Here is a 15,193-nt window from a genome sequence, read left to right on the forward strand (position 1 = left end):
AAACTCCAGTTCCTGAATGTGGTTGGAGGTGGTGGCGACAATGGCACGTACCTATATCCCAAAGCTGACCATTGTGGCTACCGCAGCTAGAGCATGCTGATCTGTCCTGAGCACGGTGGCAGGTCCGTTCTGCCTGTACTATCCCTGACTGGCTTTTTTCTGCCTTGTGCTTAAAAGCCTTCAGTCTCCCTAGGCAATCTGTACTAGTGTCTCACTGTATTTACTGTTAGAAAGCCTTTGCAGGGAGCGGGGTCTCACAAGCGCAAGGTCTCACCTAAATGCCTTTGCTGCAGTTGAATAGCTTAGTGTCCCTCACAGACATGGAAGACAGGTAATTCTCTTCTAGTTACAGCAAACTTGTGCATATTTAGAGACTGTCACCGTTCTGTCCTTGCAAATTTTTCCTTTGGACTAAAAATATATAAGAAAACCCCTGCACTCTGTTTGGTGTTTTTTGGAGGATTGTATTGTCTGGGCCTCCTGTCACTCTTCTTTCTGTCACTGGAGTATCTTTAGATGCTCAGTGTATGGTGTGCCATGGTTTAAACTGAACACAGTGCTCTAGCTGAGGCTTTGCAAATGTTGCATACAACTGAAAGAGTTATTTCATATGTCTTGTGGTTGAGACTTTGGCTTAGATGTCCCACTCTAGGGCTTGCCTTTTCCTTAACAATTCATTCATTTAAGTTCAGTTTGGCATGTACTGTATCTCCCAAAATACTTCTCTGAATTATTTTTTAAGTCAGTTTTTCTCTGACTGTATATGTTCGCAGCTGTCCGAGTATAGTATGTTACGTTTCTAGCCTTACTGGATTGCGTTTTACTTTTTCAGGTAGTTTTGCTTTCTGTTTGTTACACATTCCAAGAAGCACTCACTTGTCCCCTCTTTTCTGCAGCATCTTAGTGTTTCCTGTTAGCAGTTAAGCTTCCCCGCAGCTCCATATTCTGTTTAAATACTTTATGTGAGATGCATCTCTCATTCTGAATGGTGTCTTTGTAGGCTGTCAGGGGACCGGGGTGTTTTCAGAATAGAAATGGCTCTGGCAGAGCTGGGAGGTTTGTGTTTCAGAGTTGCAGGCCTCCAGTGCACACAAGTTGGTAACTAGTTTATGTAGTCATCTATTAGGCTTGACATGCAACTGGTCCAAAGAGGTTTACAATAGTACAGGAGCCTACAGATAGCAAAAATAGAAGGTAGTTGCTTCTATATGCACTTGCATTATTGTAGCGCTTTGGAGTCTTAGTCATGGACCACATTCACCACTGTGCTGGATACCACAGAAATTCAGGCCATCACAGGGCCCTTACCAACCACAGCTTGAAACCAGAACAGAGAAATAAGTCTTTTTTGGAAGATTAATAATGATAACTACTCATTTACTACATACAAATTAGAATTGGTAATATTTAAAACTACTGAAAAATGCAGATAAACTTCTGACACATATATATGCTGCAGCACAATAAAATTATACCGTCTGTCTTCACCAGGGCCAAAACTGCTTGGTGGATTAGGACTTTTTATGCTGATGTTAATTAACATTCATCATCACAGTGGAAAACAGATTAATGGAGTTGAGAGTGGAAAACAGCAATTTCAAATGTTGGTGAGATTGGACCAGGAGCCTCTGCAAAGTAAATGAGGCTGTGTGGCCACTGCTTGGAGCAGACTGCAGGTTAAAGGGAAAAAAGGAAGCAAATAATAGCATGTCTTGTAAACTAAATCTACAGATTTTGCTTTCACTGTGAACGTGATTGCCTTAGAAAAGTATACATATTAACCTCTCTAGGCTGAAAAGGCTCAACTCCCTCAGCCGTTCCTCATATGGGAGATGCTCCAGACTCTTAATCATTCTAGTGGCTCTTTGCTGGACTTGGTCTAAGAGCTCCATGTCTCTCATATCGGAGAGACGAGAAATGGATATAGTACTCCAGTTGAGATGTCACCAGGGCTAGTAGAGATTACCTCCCTTGACTTGATGGCAGTGCTCTTCCTAATGCAGCCAGGATACCATTGGTTGCCTTGGCCACAAGACACATTGCTGTTGGCTCATGGATAACTTGCTCTCCACCAGGACCCCCAGGTCCCTCTCCACAGAGCTACTTTCCAGCAGGTCAGCCCCCAGCCTGTACTGGTGCATGGGACTATTCGTCCCCAGGTGCAAGGAGGAATAACCCATCGTCAACAGGTTTTTATCTAGGCAGATTTGGTGGATTGTTTTTTCTTAAATTGTCATTCACTGGTGAAGAGAGAGGACGATTTGAACACAGAGTGCTTTGATAAGTATCCAGAAATGCAGTTGTGAACTTGTGTAAGTGGACCACGTATGAGTGGGATCATTCAGGAGACTTTTGTATTGTCTGCTCTCAGTGTAAGATCAGAAGTAATTAAAAATTAAAAATTATAAAATCTTGGGGCATTCTGAAAGAACTTTTTTTTTCCCCCAAGGAAAAAGAAGGCAGGCAGCAGTTCACTTTATACCCAGAAACAGTTCAGCCACTAATTATGTGAGCTTTTTTTTCTGTGGGCTTTTGTCTGCTTGTGACCCAGTGCAAATTCATCAGTGTGCAGTGTTATTAACGGTAATGTAGTTTGCATCTTCATTTAGCAGTTGATTTGATTTTAATCAACACTGCCCGGTGGTACTGATAGAATATAATCTTTCCTAAGATTAATTATTTCTGCTCTGTCCTTGAGACATCTCAGGAAATTTATGGGACAAGGGAAGCCTCTTGGAAATACCACTATTATTCACAGTAACTAGTTTTTCAACTGTGTGGATGAATGATGTAAAGAAATAGATGATTTCCTTAGTTCTGGCTTGCTATTCTCACAGACAGGGAAAAATTGATATATGAACTCTCCCTGACAGTTCCCTGAACTGCTTGCTTTTCAGCCAATTTATCAATTATTTTTGAAAGCAGTAATGCACAGAGATCACTGCTAACAGATAAAAATAGACAAGATGCAGAAAAGCTTCAAAGCATAATGGTACAATGCATAAAATCAGGCAATCTTTTACCAATAGGAATATCCTTAACTTTTTCCTTCTAATACTGGTGGTTTTTGAAATATTAGTCCTCACTCTAGTTGACTTGAGATCATTAGACATTTGATCTCTTGATTTATTAGTAGTTGAATTCCTTATGACTGATAGAAGTTTGTTGAATTGTTCACATTTTGCATAAGATTGCTGCAAGCTGTCCTTAGTCTTATGGCTTTAAAAAGAAAAGGCATTCCTCTTTTACTCATTTTTCTCCTCCCTCTTGCAATAGTATTACAGGGATGCATCAGCACACATCTTGGTGTTCCTGTTATGAGATACCTTAAAGTCTTGCTTATGACGTTTGTCTGGAAATTATGCCATCACTTGGAATTTTTACTGGGTTGCTTTATACCAGTTTTGGTTTAATTTTTTCCCTAAGTATTGTTACAACAGTGTCACAAAAACTCATTCTCATAATTCTTTTCTTCTTCTTGCTACTCACTGGGTGATTTTTCTTTGTTGTGCAATGAGTGCTGCAAATCTGAAAACAATAGATGAGCCTGAAGTACTGTCTCCCAGCAAGCAGGTGGTCACCAAACACAACTGTTGAAATCAATGGCATCTGAATCTTTAGAATTATTGTCTTCTAAGCTAGCAAACCAGATATTTTCTAGGATTTTAGTACTTCAGTTTATCCTTGACCATTCCCAAGGGATTTTTTTTTTTTGCTGTTGCTGCCATTTGTTTTTTAATCATGTAGGGACACAAATGGGTAACTTTAAATTCAAGCTTAAATCTCAGAAAATAAATTATTTGTAGCTTTAATGTGAGTGAGAAACCACACAGGAAGTGCTTCACAATGCTTTTATGTGACCTGTTTATTTCAGTAAGTTCTTCAGAATAAATATGCACAGGGTAAGTGATTTAGGAGTGATTTTGAAAGATACATTATCCAGTGTAGGTGATCTCTGTTTCTTTTCAAACCAAAAAGTGGGACTCATAGGATGGTTTGGGTTGGAAGGGGCCTTAAAGATCATCCAGTTCCAACCCCCCTGCCACGGGCAGGGACACCTTCCACTAGACAGGGCTGGTCAAAGCCACATCCAGCCTGGCCTTGAACACTGCCAGGGATGGGGCAGCCACAACTTCTCTGGGCAACCTGTGCCAGTGCCTCACCACCCTCACAGTAAAGAACTTCTTCCTAATATCTAATCTAAATTGACCCTCTTTCAGTTTAAAACCATTTCACCTTGTCCTGTCTACATGCCTTTATAAAAAGTCCTTCTCCAGCTTTCTTGCAGACCCCCTTTAGGTACTGAAAGACTGCTCTAAGGTCTCCCTGGAGCCTTCTCTTCACTAGGCTGAACAAGCCCAGCTCTCTCAGCCTGTCTTCACAGGAGAGGTGCTCCAGCCTTCTGAATGAGGAGTATCAGCTATTTTTGTAGGTGTTTAGTGATTTAGAACACCTCTGATTTTGGGTAACTAACTTGATACCTATAAACGTGCTATGATACTCTAAGGAAGAGAGCAGAGTGCTCTGAAATTGTCCAGGTATTGGAAGTCATAAGTAAAGCATCTTGACAATGTTGAGTATGTGGGTCCTCTTGGGGCATTTGACATCACCAGTGTCAAGATTGAATTTATTCTGTGCAAGAATTTTTGGATACAGGTTTACAGGTGAAATTTGAGCACCCTGAACCATGTAGATGTCTGTATAAGGGAGAAAAACCAACAGTTGTATCATCTTTTTGAAGCTTGTAAAAGTTCTACAGCAGGGCTGAATTGAGATAACCAAGCCAGTTTTGAGCAAGATGAAGTCAGAAACAGAAAAGTTGAATGAGACAGTTACTGTTTGAGGTGAATACATCTTTTTCTCACCATGTCAAACTAGATGCGTGCACCTACCACAGCGTAAAATCATAAATAAGAATAGTTGTTGTGCAGTAGCTTACATAGGCTAAGTTCTCTTCTTGCTTACCCCATGGTAAGTTACTTCTACATTTTTCTTATTGTAGTGTTTCTCACTACAGCTTGAGCTGATATCCACCATGGTAAAGATCAGTAGTGCTTACTTTCTTATGCCTACACACTCTTACAGTGAGTTGACTCCTGCCAGAGCAGTTTTCTCAGTGAAGTAAAGCTTGATTTAATAAAAGAAATTGCACAGTCATTAGCCAGCACCTGTTATTTATTTTTCTACTTATAAGTTTGCTACTTCTATTGAGACAGTATTTTGCTTATCTCATGTTATACTACATAAAAATAATTTCTCGAATGTGTAAGCACAGAGGTAATGAGACTGTAACTTACAGAGGCTCCTGGGACACTTTTCAGTTTAACATGACTACAATGTATATGTAGCTCAAAAGGTAAACGTTACCTATCTGATACCTGTCTGTCTCTGCACTGTACACTAAGTTTTCTTTAAGGCAAATTGATAAAAGAAGTTAAATCAATGTGGCAGATGCTAATTATTCTGCTGCCAGGAGATCTGAAAGGGGCGGAGGATAAACATTTAGAGAAGATGCAAGAAGTCATCCAGGTTGCAAAAGTGGATTAGAGGGGGGTCTCATTGCATCCCATTTACCTCTAATGCTTTATGCGAAGGGAATGCTGCCTTTTAACTAATCTAGAAAAGTGTGATTTAAGAGCACATACCAGTCTTGCAGGATTTTTGAACTTTCAGCTGTGTTTTTCTCTTGCCGTCCGTTCTCTCCTCCCACTAGCCTGTGATATACCTCCCTGCAGTCATTTGCAGCTAGGCAGCTGAATTTAGTAAGGAAGCATTTCTTCTAAAAGACCATGTCCTGGCACATTGCCTCTATCAGCATGAGGCTGCTTTTTGTGCCAGTGGGTGGGTGGTAAAACAATTTCTTCTAAAAGGTTTCTTGATTATTTTCACAGTACTTTTGCAAATGACTGTTCTTCTTTCTGTGTTTTACTTGCATGAATTTTTACTGTGCTGAGTTACTTTGGCCCGTGTCCAGTTCTGTATTAAGCAAGCTTTGCAACCCACACAGAACTGCATTGAAGCTAATTTAGGAGGCTTAAAGAAGATTGATGAGGATTCCCCTCTGAAGAAAGGAAACCTCAGATCTTGTGGATTTGCTGTGTAGTCGTAATCGTTCTCTATTACTTCTCCTGGCTTCTGGTTCATGCTGTATATAGGAATACAAAAACTGGCAGTTAGTAAGAGCTACTCTTACAGATGGCTATTGGCTGGCTGCCAGAGCTGTCAGTGGGACCACTGGTGGTCTTATACTTGGGTCCGTGCCAGTGCTACAATAAATAAGATGTTTTGCTTGTGATGGGCTATGTAGTCTTTAGCCCCACACTAGTATCAGATTTTGTGTATGGTCTAAGGCAATGAGGATTGAATGAGCTGGGGGCGGGGGGTGTGTGTGGAAGGCAGCATGGGATTCTGTTTGAATGGGTGAGATTTCTGCCCTGGCATCTGGAGGAGAGGATTTCTCCCTGCTTGCCAGTGCTGAAGTGTTCAGACTTGCTGGAGCGAAGGCAGGGTCTCTGTGACTTGCCTTCATGAAGCAAAGAGTAGCAGCTATTAGAACTTGCTAGTGGGAAGCGTTGCTATGTAGCATTGTTCAGCCTCACACGCTATTTTCTCTTTACCCAAATATAGGTTTGAACACCCTGATGCCACCTCTGTGTAGGAATACTTTCTCCAGGGACTACTCCATTAAATTTACTCTTCCAGACATCTTTCAAATAGTTGTGGGGGACTTTTACAATGGTGAGCCTTTAACAAAGCATTTGCAGCGTTTGGGAAAGCATGAGCGATGTTACATGATTTACTTATGCTATGCTTTCCTTCCACAAATCTCAAAACACAAATGTGTGTAAGTGTGATGAGAAGTCTTCATCTCACACTTAATTAAGGAAATACTTTATGTGAAACTGGATGATTGAAATGCAATTCCAGGAAATAAAAACTGAAGTAGTCGTTCCCTTTGATCAGCTGCTCAACACAGCCCCATCGGCTGCTTCACTTGTGCTCATGGGTGGTGGGACTGAATGGGGCATTACACTTCTCTGCTGCTGTCTGTAACTTTGTGGTGGCCACTGTTGGAATCACAGCAGCTGTGTACGAGGGCAGCCACTCTTACCTAGAAGCAGAAAACAGTTGTTAAACTTCACAAGACTGCTGCATCCTGTATTTGTTTCAAATGAAAAGTATTATCTCAGTAAAGTTCTATAGAGCACATTGGAACAAAACTCTTTTTAAAGGCATTAAAGGTGTTATTAAAGCTGAATTATGGAACATGCATTTTTAATAAGGAGTATTCCAGCATGATTTATATGCCTTTTTAGCTGCTCTTTGTAAAATTTTTTGGCATTTCGCACAATGGATGTCAATCTAATGACAAGTGTAACTCTTAACTGGTTTTGATCAAGCACACAAAGACATGGAAAGAATTGATATCTCTGGTATGTAGTACCTAATCTTGAAAGAGAGGTTGAGAGAGGCATTTTTAGAATCACTAGTGGCTTTCTAAGGATAATTAGTCCACTGTGTCTTAGGGAGTGTTTTCATGTCCCAGAAGTCAAAGTTCCTTTTCATATGTAAAACTCATGTTATAGCTGCAGGAAATAATTCTTACTGAAAAGCCAAACTAATCACTTCTTAATTGGATTTTAATTCTCTTTGCTATTAATGAATCATAAAAAAATTATAAAAGGTTTGTGGACATTCAGGTATTGCTCACAGCTTAAAAATATATGCATTAAACCTATTTGGATAAGATTATTTTTTGTTTGTGTTTTGCAGCAGTATTTCAAACCCTGTGTTGAATCTTACCTTTATAAGGTTAATTTTAAATCTATACAAGTTTGAGGTTGAATTTTGCTTAGAAGAATTTTTGGTTTTGCAGAAGTAATATTATTTCAGAAGTACAAGCCCTGTCACACAGACATTAACTGTATTTACTTGTAAAACTTACTATATAAACTGTCTTCAAAGTGAATTTCCATTGTCAGGTTTAGGTGAAAATGGAGTGTAAATTGCTTTCAAATGCTAAGTTAACAAAAACCAACAAAACACCACTCTATAAATATATATGTATGCACTAAAGAAGAATGACTTAGATTTGGTTTTGTGTAGCTTGTATAGATTAATCTTCATGTAATTTATAGGAATGAGTAATTGTGCAAACAGTGCCGCTTTCTCCCTGGGTCGTAAGAAGAAGAATAGGGCCTATAAATTCATGCCTCAGGTTCCGGCATCGGAACTGAAAGTGATTCTTTCTGGCACTGAGACCCCTCTGCTGTGTGACAGATAGGGACATTAGTGTGAGATTAAGTGAGCTACAGCTATTTCAGGGCTGCTGTTCTGCTCCAGCAGTATGCTCCTAGAATAGCATGAAGGTTTGCAAGCAGCAGTAGTGCCCTGTCAACCACACAGCATTGTGGTGCATTTCTAGAGGCTGAAATTATGTATTTTTAGCATGTCTCTCCTTGAATAGTGAGTTTCAGCATTCATAATAATACGTCTGAAGTATTGTTCTCCACTATTTTCCCTCCAAAATCACTTTGCTAATATGAAACATTGTTCTCAGCTCTTTTCCCTCCAAAATCACTTTGCTATTATGTCCTCCTCTTACATGCTAATGCCTGTAGTGATATGAGTCTTTATTTGAAAATATATGAGTAATGAGTACAAGTGGATCACTCCTATCTATGATAAAGTAGAAAACAGTAGCATCCTTTTATTAGCATTTACTGCTGTAAAAACTGACTGCTTCTAAAATTAGGCATGAAATACCATCTTGGGAAATTCTTTTTAGGGCTTGCCCTTTCCAGTTTACCTTAATCTTTGAGATAGAAGCATGTTCCTTTATTGGTTACATGCATAAACTGTTGGACTTGCTTCAGAGATAACACCTAATTTAAAGGTGAGATTGAATCAGTTGTTGAAAATAGTCTATTTGGAGAAGCTTAACTAGCTTCACGTATCTCAGTGTCTCACTGAATTGATTTCCACCCCCCTCCTGTTTGTTCATCTTGGAGGGAGAGGTAATCATTATTTTAGCAAAGATAGGAGTGAAAACTCTTAAATTGCAAATGTCACCTTGACGCTTATCTTCTTTTTGTTGCGTTTTCATTTGATGGTATGTTATTTAATCTTAACTGATGATGATAAAAGCCCTACTGAAGTCAGTTTTCAGCGAGTTGTTTCAAAAAAAAAACCTCCTTGTGCAGAAAGAAGCAGTAAAATCAGTGTCATCCTTTAATCATCAGGAAAGGACTGGCCAACAGCCGGAATTGCTGGAAACGCAGGAGGGCCAGGTGCTCACTTTGCGTGAATTGCCCGCTGCAACTGGAGCTGATGGATGGCATCTTAAAGAGGAATCTCTGTGGAACTCCTCATCACCAGCCTCGGCTGTTCTCCTGTCCATTGGTTATTTTATTTTTTTTATAATGTTCAGCTAAATACTGAAAATGAAAATCCTTTCTATCCTACTTCAGTGAGTTCTGATGAGCACTTTGTCAGTAAAGTTGTAGCAATAGTTAGAAACAGTGATAGAATCTGTGTAAAAATGCCTTCAGGCTTTTGTTCTGGATTCTTCCATCTGCTGGGAACTATGAAATACCAAATTTTATCTGGAATATGTCTGCAGGTTTTAGTGAAGCCTTTGGACCTAGATGTGGTTTCATTAGAAATTTCTCCATTTCCTTAGCAATGATTAAAATTAAATGCAATTATTTTGTTTTCAACATGCCATGTGGATTTACATGTTTCACATTACAGTCAATGCTCAGAATAAATGTGTTGCACAGGCTCATATTACTCATGAGGTTCATGTGTTACAAAAATAGATACTGATGATCACACGCTTTATAATAAAGCATGGTAGGTCTGTTTCCTTTAAAAGCACAGGGCTTGTAAACATGCAACAAAATGTTAAGAATGTCATTCTTCATTTACCACTTCTTTGTTCTAATTAGACTAGAAGCTGCAAATAATGATGCTAAAGCCAAAGCAATGAAAAGTAGTCAACCAGAACTCTACAACAAGCAGTTAACTGCATTCACACCCACATGTTTTGCTTGACTGGCAAAACAAGACATGCTGGATCCTAAAATAGAGTGTGCAGGCAGATAAATGCATCAAAACAAGATATGGCAACTGTGATAAGCAATTGCAGTCTATGTTTGTGTACATGGAATTTAGCTGTTAAGTTCAAACAGTGCTGTGGCAGTCATAGATATAAGACACATGAAAGCATGTGCTGTGTGGGTTCTTGGGTGTTTTGAGAGCTGATCCCGTGAAAGCCAACAGGTAGTTCTTTTGTCTTGCTGGATGGATTTGGGGTTCTGCAGTGTTAGGGCTCCTGGTTCTAGCTGCTGGACAATGTTGAAAATGCACCAAGCACTACGAATGTTTCTGTCATGGCTTGCTGAGGTGAAGTGGTTGATGAGGCAAGCTGGAAAGACTGGCCAGTGCATAGTGCACTTTACTGAATATAGACTTGCTTTGGTGAAACCATGCTGCATGTACCAGTGTTGAGTAGTCAGCTTTTTTGTTTTCACAAGGCTTAGTAAGATAGAGTGTCTTCAGCTATTCAAAATTTGCTCTTTTAACTTCAGTCGTCTTGTGTATGAAGTGACTCTGTTAAGACATGTTGTTAATGCTAATGTATTAATACTAAAACCAAAATACTGTGTCTTTTAAAATATCTTTGGCCTTCTGCTTGTGATTAAATTTACAAGCAAAGACTGCTGCATCAACTGATATAAAGGAATTCTCTGATTTCAGCGGTACAAGACCAGATCTTTAGAGTTTTACATATTTATTGGTAGTTGCATAGCTCTCTGTTATTCAAAACAATGTAATGCTTAGTGGGGTCTCACACAGTCACCACACTATCATGAGTTTTTCTTCTCTGTCTACTCTTCTCTAGTGTCTGAAACTTTGAATTTTTAAAAAGGAGAAGTTTCTAGCACTTGTAATTTTAGATCGGAAATCTGGTTTTAGTTCTGTTCCTTCTCCTTGCCAGCTCAGTCTTTGCTGCTTTCATATATGATGGACCATGCAGTTCTTGTGTTTTCACAACACCAGTCTTCCCTTGCAGAGAGTTGTATTCATTTTGCAGCATTTTCTTAAACCCTGTTGTATGTAGAATTGACAAATAAGACACATAAAAATGATGTTGTCGTACCCCTTGTATTGTCTTATTTCGATACATTTTCCATAGCTATTAAGCAACAAGATGGGTGATGGCCATTACTGAACCTGCCCTGGACAATTGGTGCAGATTGCTTGGAAAGTTTTACCCACTGGACACCATGACAGCGATTGCTTCTGATTCTTGTTAACACCACTTGTGGAGAGTTACGACAGTAACAGCATTTCACATTTCTTTTTCACTTGTCTTAGGTTTTCTACCCTAGCAAAGATGGCACTAAGATCCCAATGTTTATTATTCACAAGAAAGGAATTAAATTGGATGGTTCTCATCCTGCCTTCCTGTATGGTTATGGAGGCTTCAACATATCAATTACACCAAGCTACAGGTAAGCAGGGTTATTTATACCTTCTTCTGAAGTATCAGGTATCAACAACTGTCACAGCCTGAGTACAGGGTGAACTATGGATCTCACAGAGTAAAGCATTTCAGGTCCCTGAGAAGCAAGATGGGAGCCGTAAGGACTGAACATTAGTGTCCAGGCATCATTTATCTGCTTTGTTAGTCCTGAAATCAACGGGTTTGCCCAGAGTTACAGAATAAATCTGTGTCAGAGCAGAGAAGTGTTCTTCTGAGGTTTACAACAGGCACCCTGCCCTTTGGATTACACCTTAACCTCTTCCCATTCTGTTACTGTGCTCAACAGAAGAGCATATGGACATACATCAGGCAAGTATTAGGGCCCTTTAATAACATAGGAAATGTTCTTTTTTCCCACGTTATACGATTACCTATGTCTAAATACTAAAGAAAAATTTGTTTAAATGAATGTAAATAATTAAAATTTTGCCTAGTTTTTATATTATACTTTTGAGGAGATTACATCTGAAGCAAATTGTACTGTGTTCCCATATGATCACGAAAGAGGAAAGATGATTGTCTTGAGATGCAGTTGATATGGGCTCTGTATATGCAAAGCAATGCATTGTAAACCAAAACTGCTATGTGCAAAACAGGATTTGTAGCCCTCAAAAGCCATAAGCTTTATTGAATAGATGATCTCTTTACAGAAAAAGCTTATTTCTTCAGCAAGGGAATTTTTATAGACTTTCCAAGAGTCAGTGGTTGTCTGTAATACATAAGAAATGCTCTTAGGCGAGGCAATGGAAAACAAAGGCAGAGGACTGAATGGAAAGCAATTTTTCATATAGCAGAAGAGCAGCTTACCAACACAAAAATAACCTATTATGAAACAATCCTATTAAGTTTAGGTGCTATCAGTCTTGCTTTAGATTCAGCACATTTCAAGAAATCCTTCGTAGTGCTTGCTTTTCCAGGTCACTGTGATTGTATTTGTGAATAGCATTTACAGTTTCCCATCCTTTCTAGTATATACCTTGTCTGACAATGGACCTCCCATTTAGTGTCCATGATTATTTGAAAGCTTTTTATCTGCCTTGTAAAGTTACATGTTTAATTTCCTGTGTTTTTTGAGAGATACAATTATATTTCCAGAATAGTTTTTAAATTCCTTTTTTGACTAGGCTGAAGCACTGATTTATTGGAGTTCATTGCAGGTGCTGAAAACTGTGATAAAACTTAATCATGTTTTCTTTTTCAAAGTAAATATTATGTATCTGTTGATTTAAGGTAAAATTTCAAGTACTGCAGAACTGACACCAGCTGGCTGGCAAAAGGAGAAGGTATCTCACAGTGCCTCCTTCCACCATTGGCTCTGGTGCTTGCTGGAATCTTTGCTAAGCTGATTTACCTTGGAAGAATGGCAAAAAAACTATCCCAGCAAAACAGAGTGGGTGGTTTTCTGCCATTTTGGCTAGTTGAAAATTGGCTCTAGTAGGAGTCTGCCAAACGGCAGCAAGAGGGTGCAGGTGACAATCAGAAGAGAGGAAGATGGAAGGTGGGAGCAGTGACCTATATCTTCCCAAACCCTGTGAAACTATTACACAGTTCATAAAATATGAACAAGAATATGAATCTGTTATGGTCCCTTAAAAGTAAATACACAGAGAACTGTCAGTCACTACCAGATCAAAATACATTATCCCACCGACAATGTAAATAAACCACAATTGGCCGCACCTCCCTCATTCACTCACTGTGATATCAACATATTCCTTTCTCAGCCTTTCTCTTCCTAAAAGGCAAATAAGAAAAGCCAAAGCCTTCAAATGCATCTTTATGGTTAATAACCTGAGAATTGAGTAACTCAGTGAAAAAGTGTGCTGCAAAAATAGGTAAGATCAGGGAAAGGAAATTCTAATAGAGAATTTATGCCAGAAAGGCAAGACATTCAGTTCTCCTTTATCTGATAGATTCAAGTCATGTTTGACTATATCCCTGTTACAGTTTACTGCAGTATTCCCAGGTGCAAGGGCTGTTCCAGACACAGCCCAACACCATGACTTGGTCAGGATTTTTGTAGATGACCACAAACATGAGTGCCAGAAAGCAGCCACAGGATGGTCAGGGCGGAAGCTTGCCACATTGTCCACCTGACCCTGAGCTGAAACATAGCTATAGAAATGCAACTGAGTAGTAGCCTGCTTACCTGTAAAGCAAATAAACAAACAAGTTACTGGGTAAATATTGCTGATTTTTTATTTGAACTTAGGGTTCTTACAACTGTTCACAAAGCATTCCATCTTCTCCTTTCCAGCAGTTTGTTTCTGTCATATATTTCTTCGAGCCAGTACAATGTTTTGTCACTGGTATTTTGCACCCATTAACGTCAGCCAGCTTTCTGGCTTGGGGAGCTTATTTCTGCTTAATTCAGAATCCAGTGTTGCTTTTCTTTATTTCCCCAACAGAAAAAAATGAAAATCTTTTTGAAAGCAATAGAAACAAACCAACAGGTTAGAGGATCCAGAAATAACTACGAGAATGATAGGCCAAAGTCATTAAGTCAGTTACAGTAGTGGTTTATTTTTGAATGCAAGCATGCATCTTTTATTGCTCCTCGGGACTGAAGAGCTGCATTTAGTAGTAGTTTGAGTATGGTACCCACTAGAGCACTGTCGTTAATTATACAGCCTGCATAGCGAGTGCAAGTGAAGGCTGATGGAACTGACACCAGTGGCTTGTCAGAGCTGCTGGGGAAATGCCATGACAAATGTACCACTCATGCCTCTGATTCGGCTAATTACCCTGCAGGAACCAACGTGTTTCCCTTCACTGTCCTCTATGTGCCTGTGTGGGTACAGGAAAAGCAATTTCTAATGCATCCTGGAATAGAGCTGATTGTGAAGCAGACTGTGAAATTGCATTTCACTGCTAGAGGGCCAGGTTGTACCAAGCCTTTAAGCAAAGAGGTAGTGCAGAGAAAGACTGTAAGGTCAGAGAAAGGTCAGCCAACATAGCAGCCATGGGTGCAGAGTGCAAGATTACTCTTTTCAGTTAGTTTGGTACCACTCCCTCCTACTCCACAAAAGCCAAGAAAGCAACCAAGTCCAAAGACTCAGGGATAATGAGCAAAAGGCTATAGACACTGATGGAAGAGCAGGCACCAAGACTTCCCTCTGCAGAATGAGGTGTTTCATAGGAATCCAGGGTGACTGGTCAGTTTGCTGTGACTTGAAATCAAACCTGGAAGCAAGAACCCACCTGGAAGAACACAGGAGGCAATAACAGGATTGTGTATGAAAATTGAATTTTGTGCTGTCTGATCACTTGGAATTTTCACTTTTTAAAAAAAATTAATTCCTAATTATATACTTAACAAACCTAGTCTCTTGAACCTAACAGTCACTTTGATAAAGCTTGCTATAATCTCTAGGCACGTCTACCTCAAACTGTTGGTCAAGTTAGGGTCCTGACTCACTTTACTACTGACCATACCAGAGTGGGTATTACTTAATAGTCATTAGCAGGGACATTACTAGATGTACATGTTGGAGTATATGGGGTAATGTTTTCTGAAGTACCTAAATCCTGGTAGTAGTGGGCACAGATTTACTGAACTTTACTTATAATTTGGGCAATATAATGATTGTTACCACACTCTGGACTTTGTCCCATTGAGGGTCTGTGCAACAGAAAAATTAT

The 15,193-nt window shown here is 39.5% G+C and overlaps 1 protein-coding gene across 1 annotated transcript in view; it reads left to right on the plus strand.

Annotated features, from left to right (window-relative positions):
* Positions 1-15,193, plus strand: part of PREP (prolyl endopeptidase) — a gene marked incomplete at its 5' end in the record, with an annotated part of 51,328 nt that overhangs the window by 22,819 nt on the left and 13,316 nt on the right. The window contains one exon of the mRNA XM_010016025.1: positions 11,383-11,519. Within this exon, the coding sequence (XP_010014327.1) occupies positions 11,383-11,519 (137 nt within the window). The remainder of the gene's footprint in view (positions 1-11,382; positions 11,520-15,193) is intronic.

This window comes from Nestor notabilis, unplaced genomic scaffold, assembly GCF_000696875.1.
Source record: "Nestor notabilis isolate BGI_N333 unplaced genomic scaffold, ASM69687v1 scaffold13820, whole genome shotgun sequence".
Lineage (NCBI taxonomy): Eukaryota > Metazoa > Chordata > Aves > Psittaciformes > Psittacidae > Nestor > Nestor notabilis.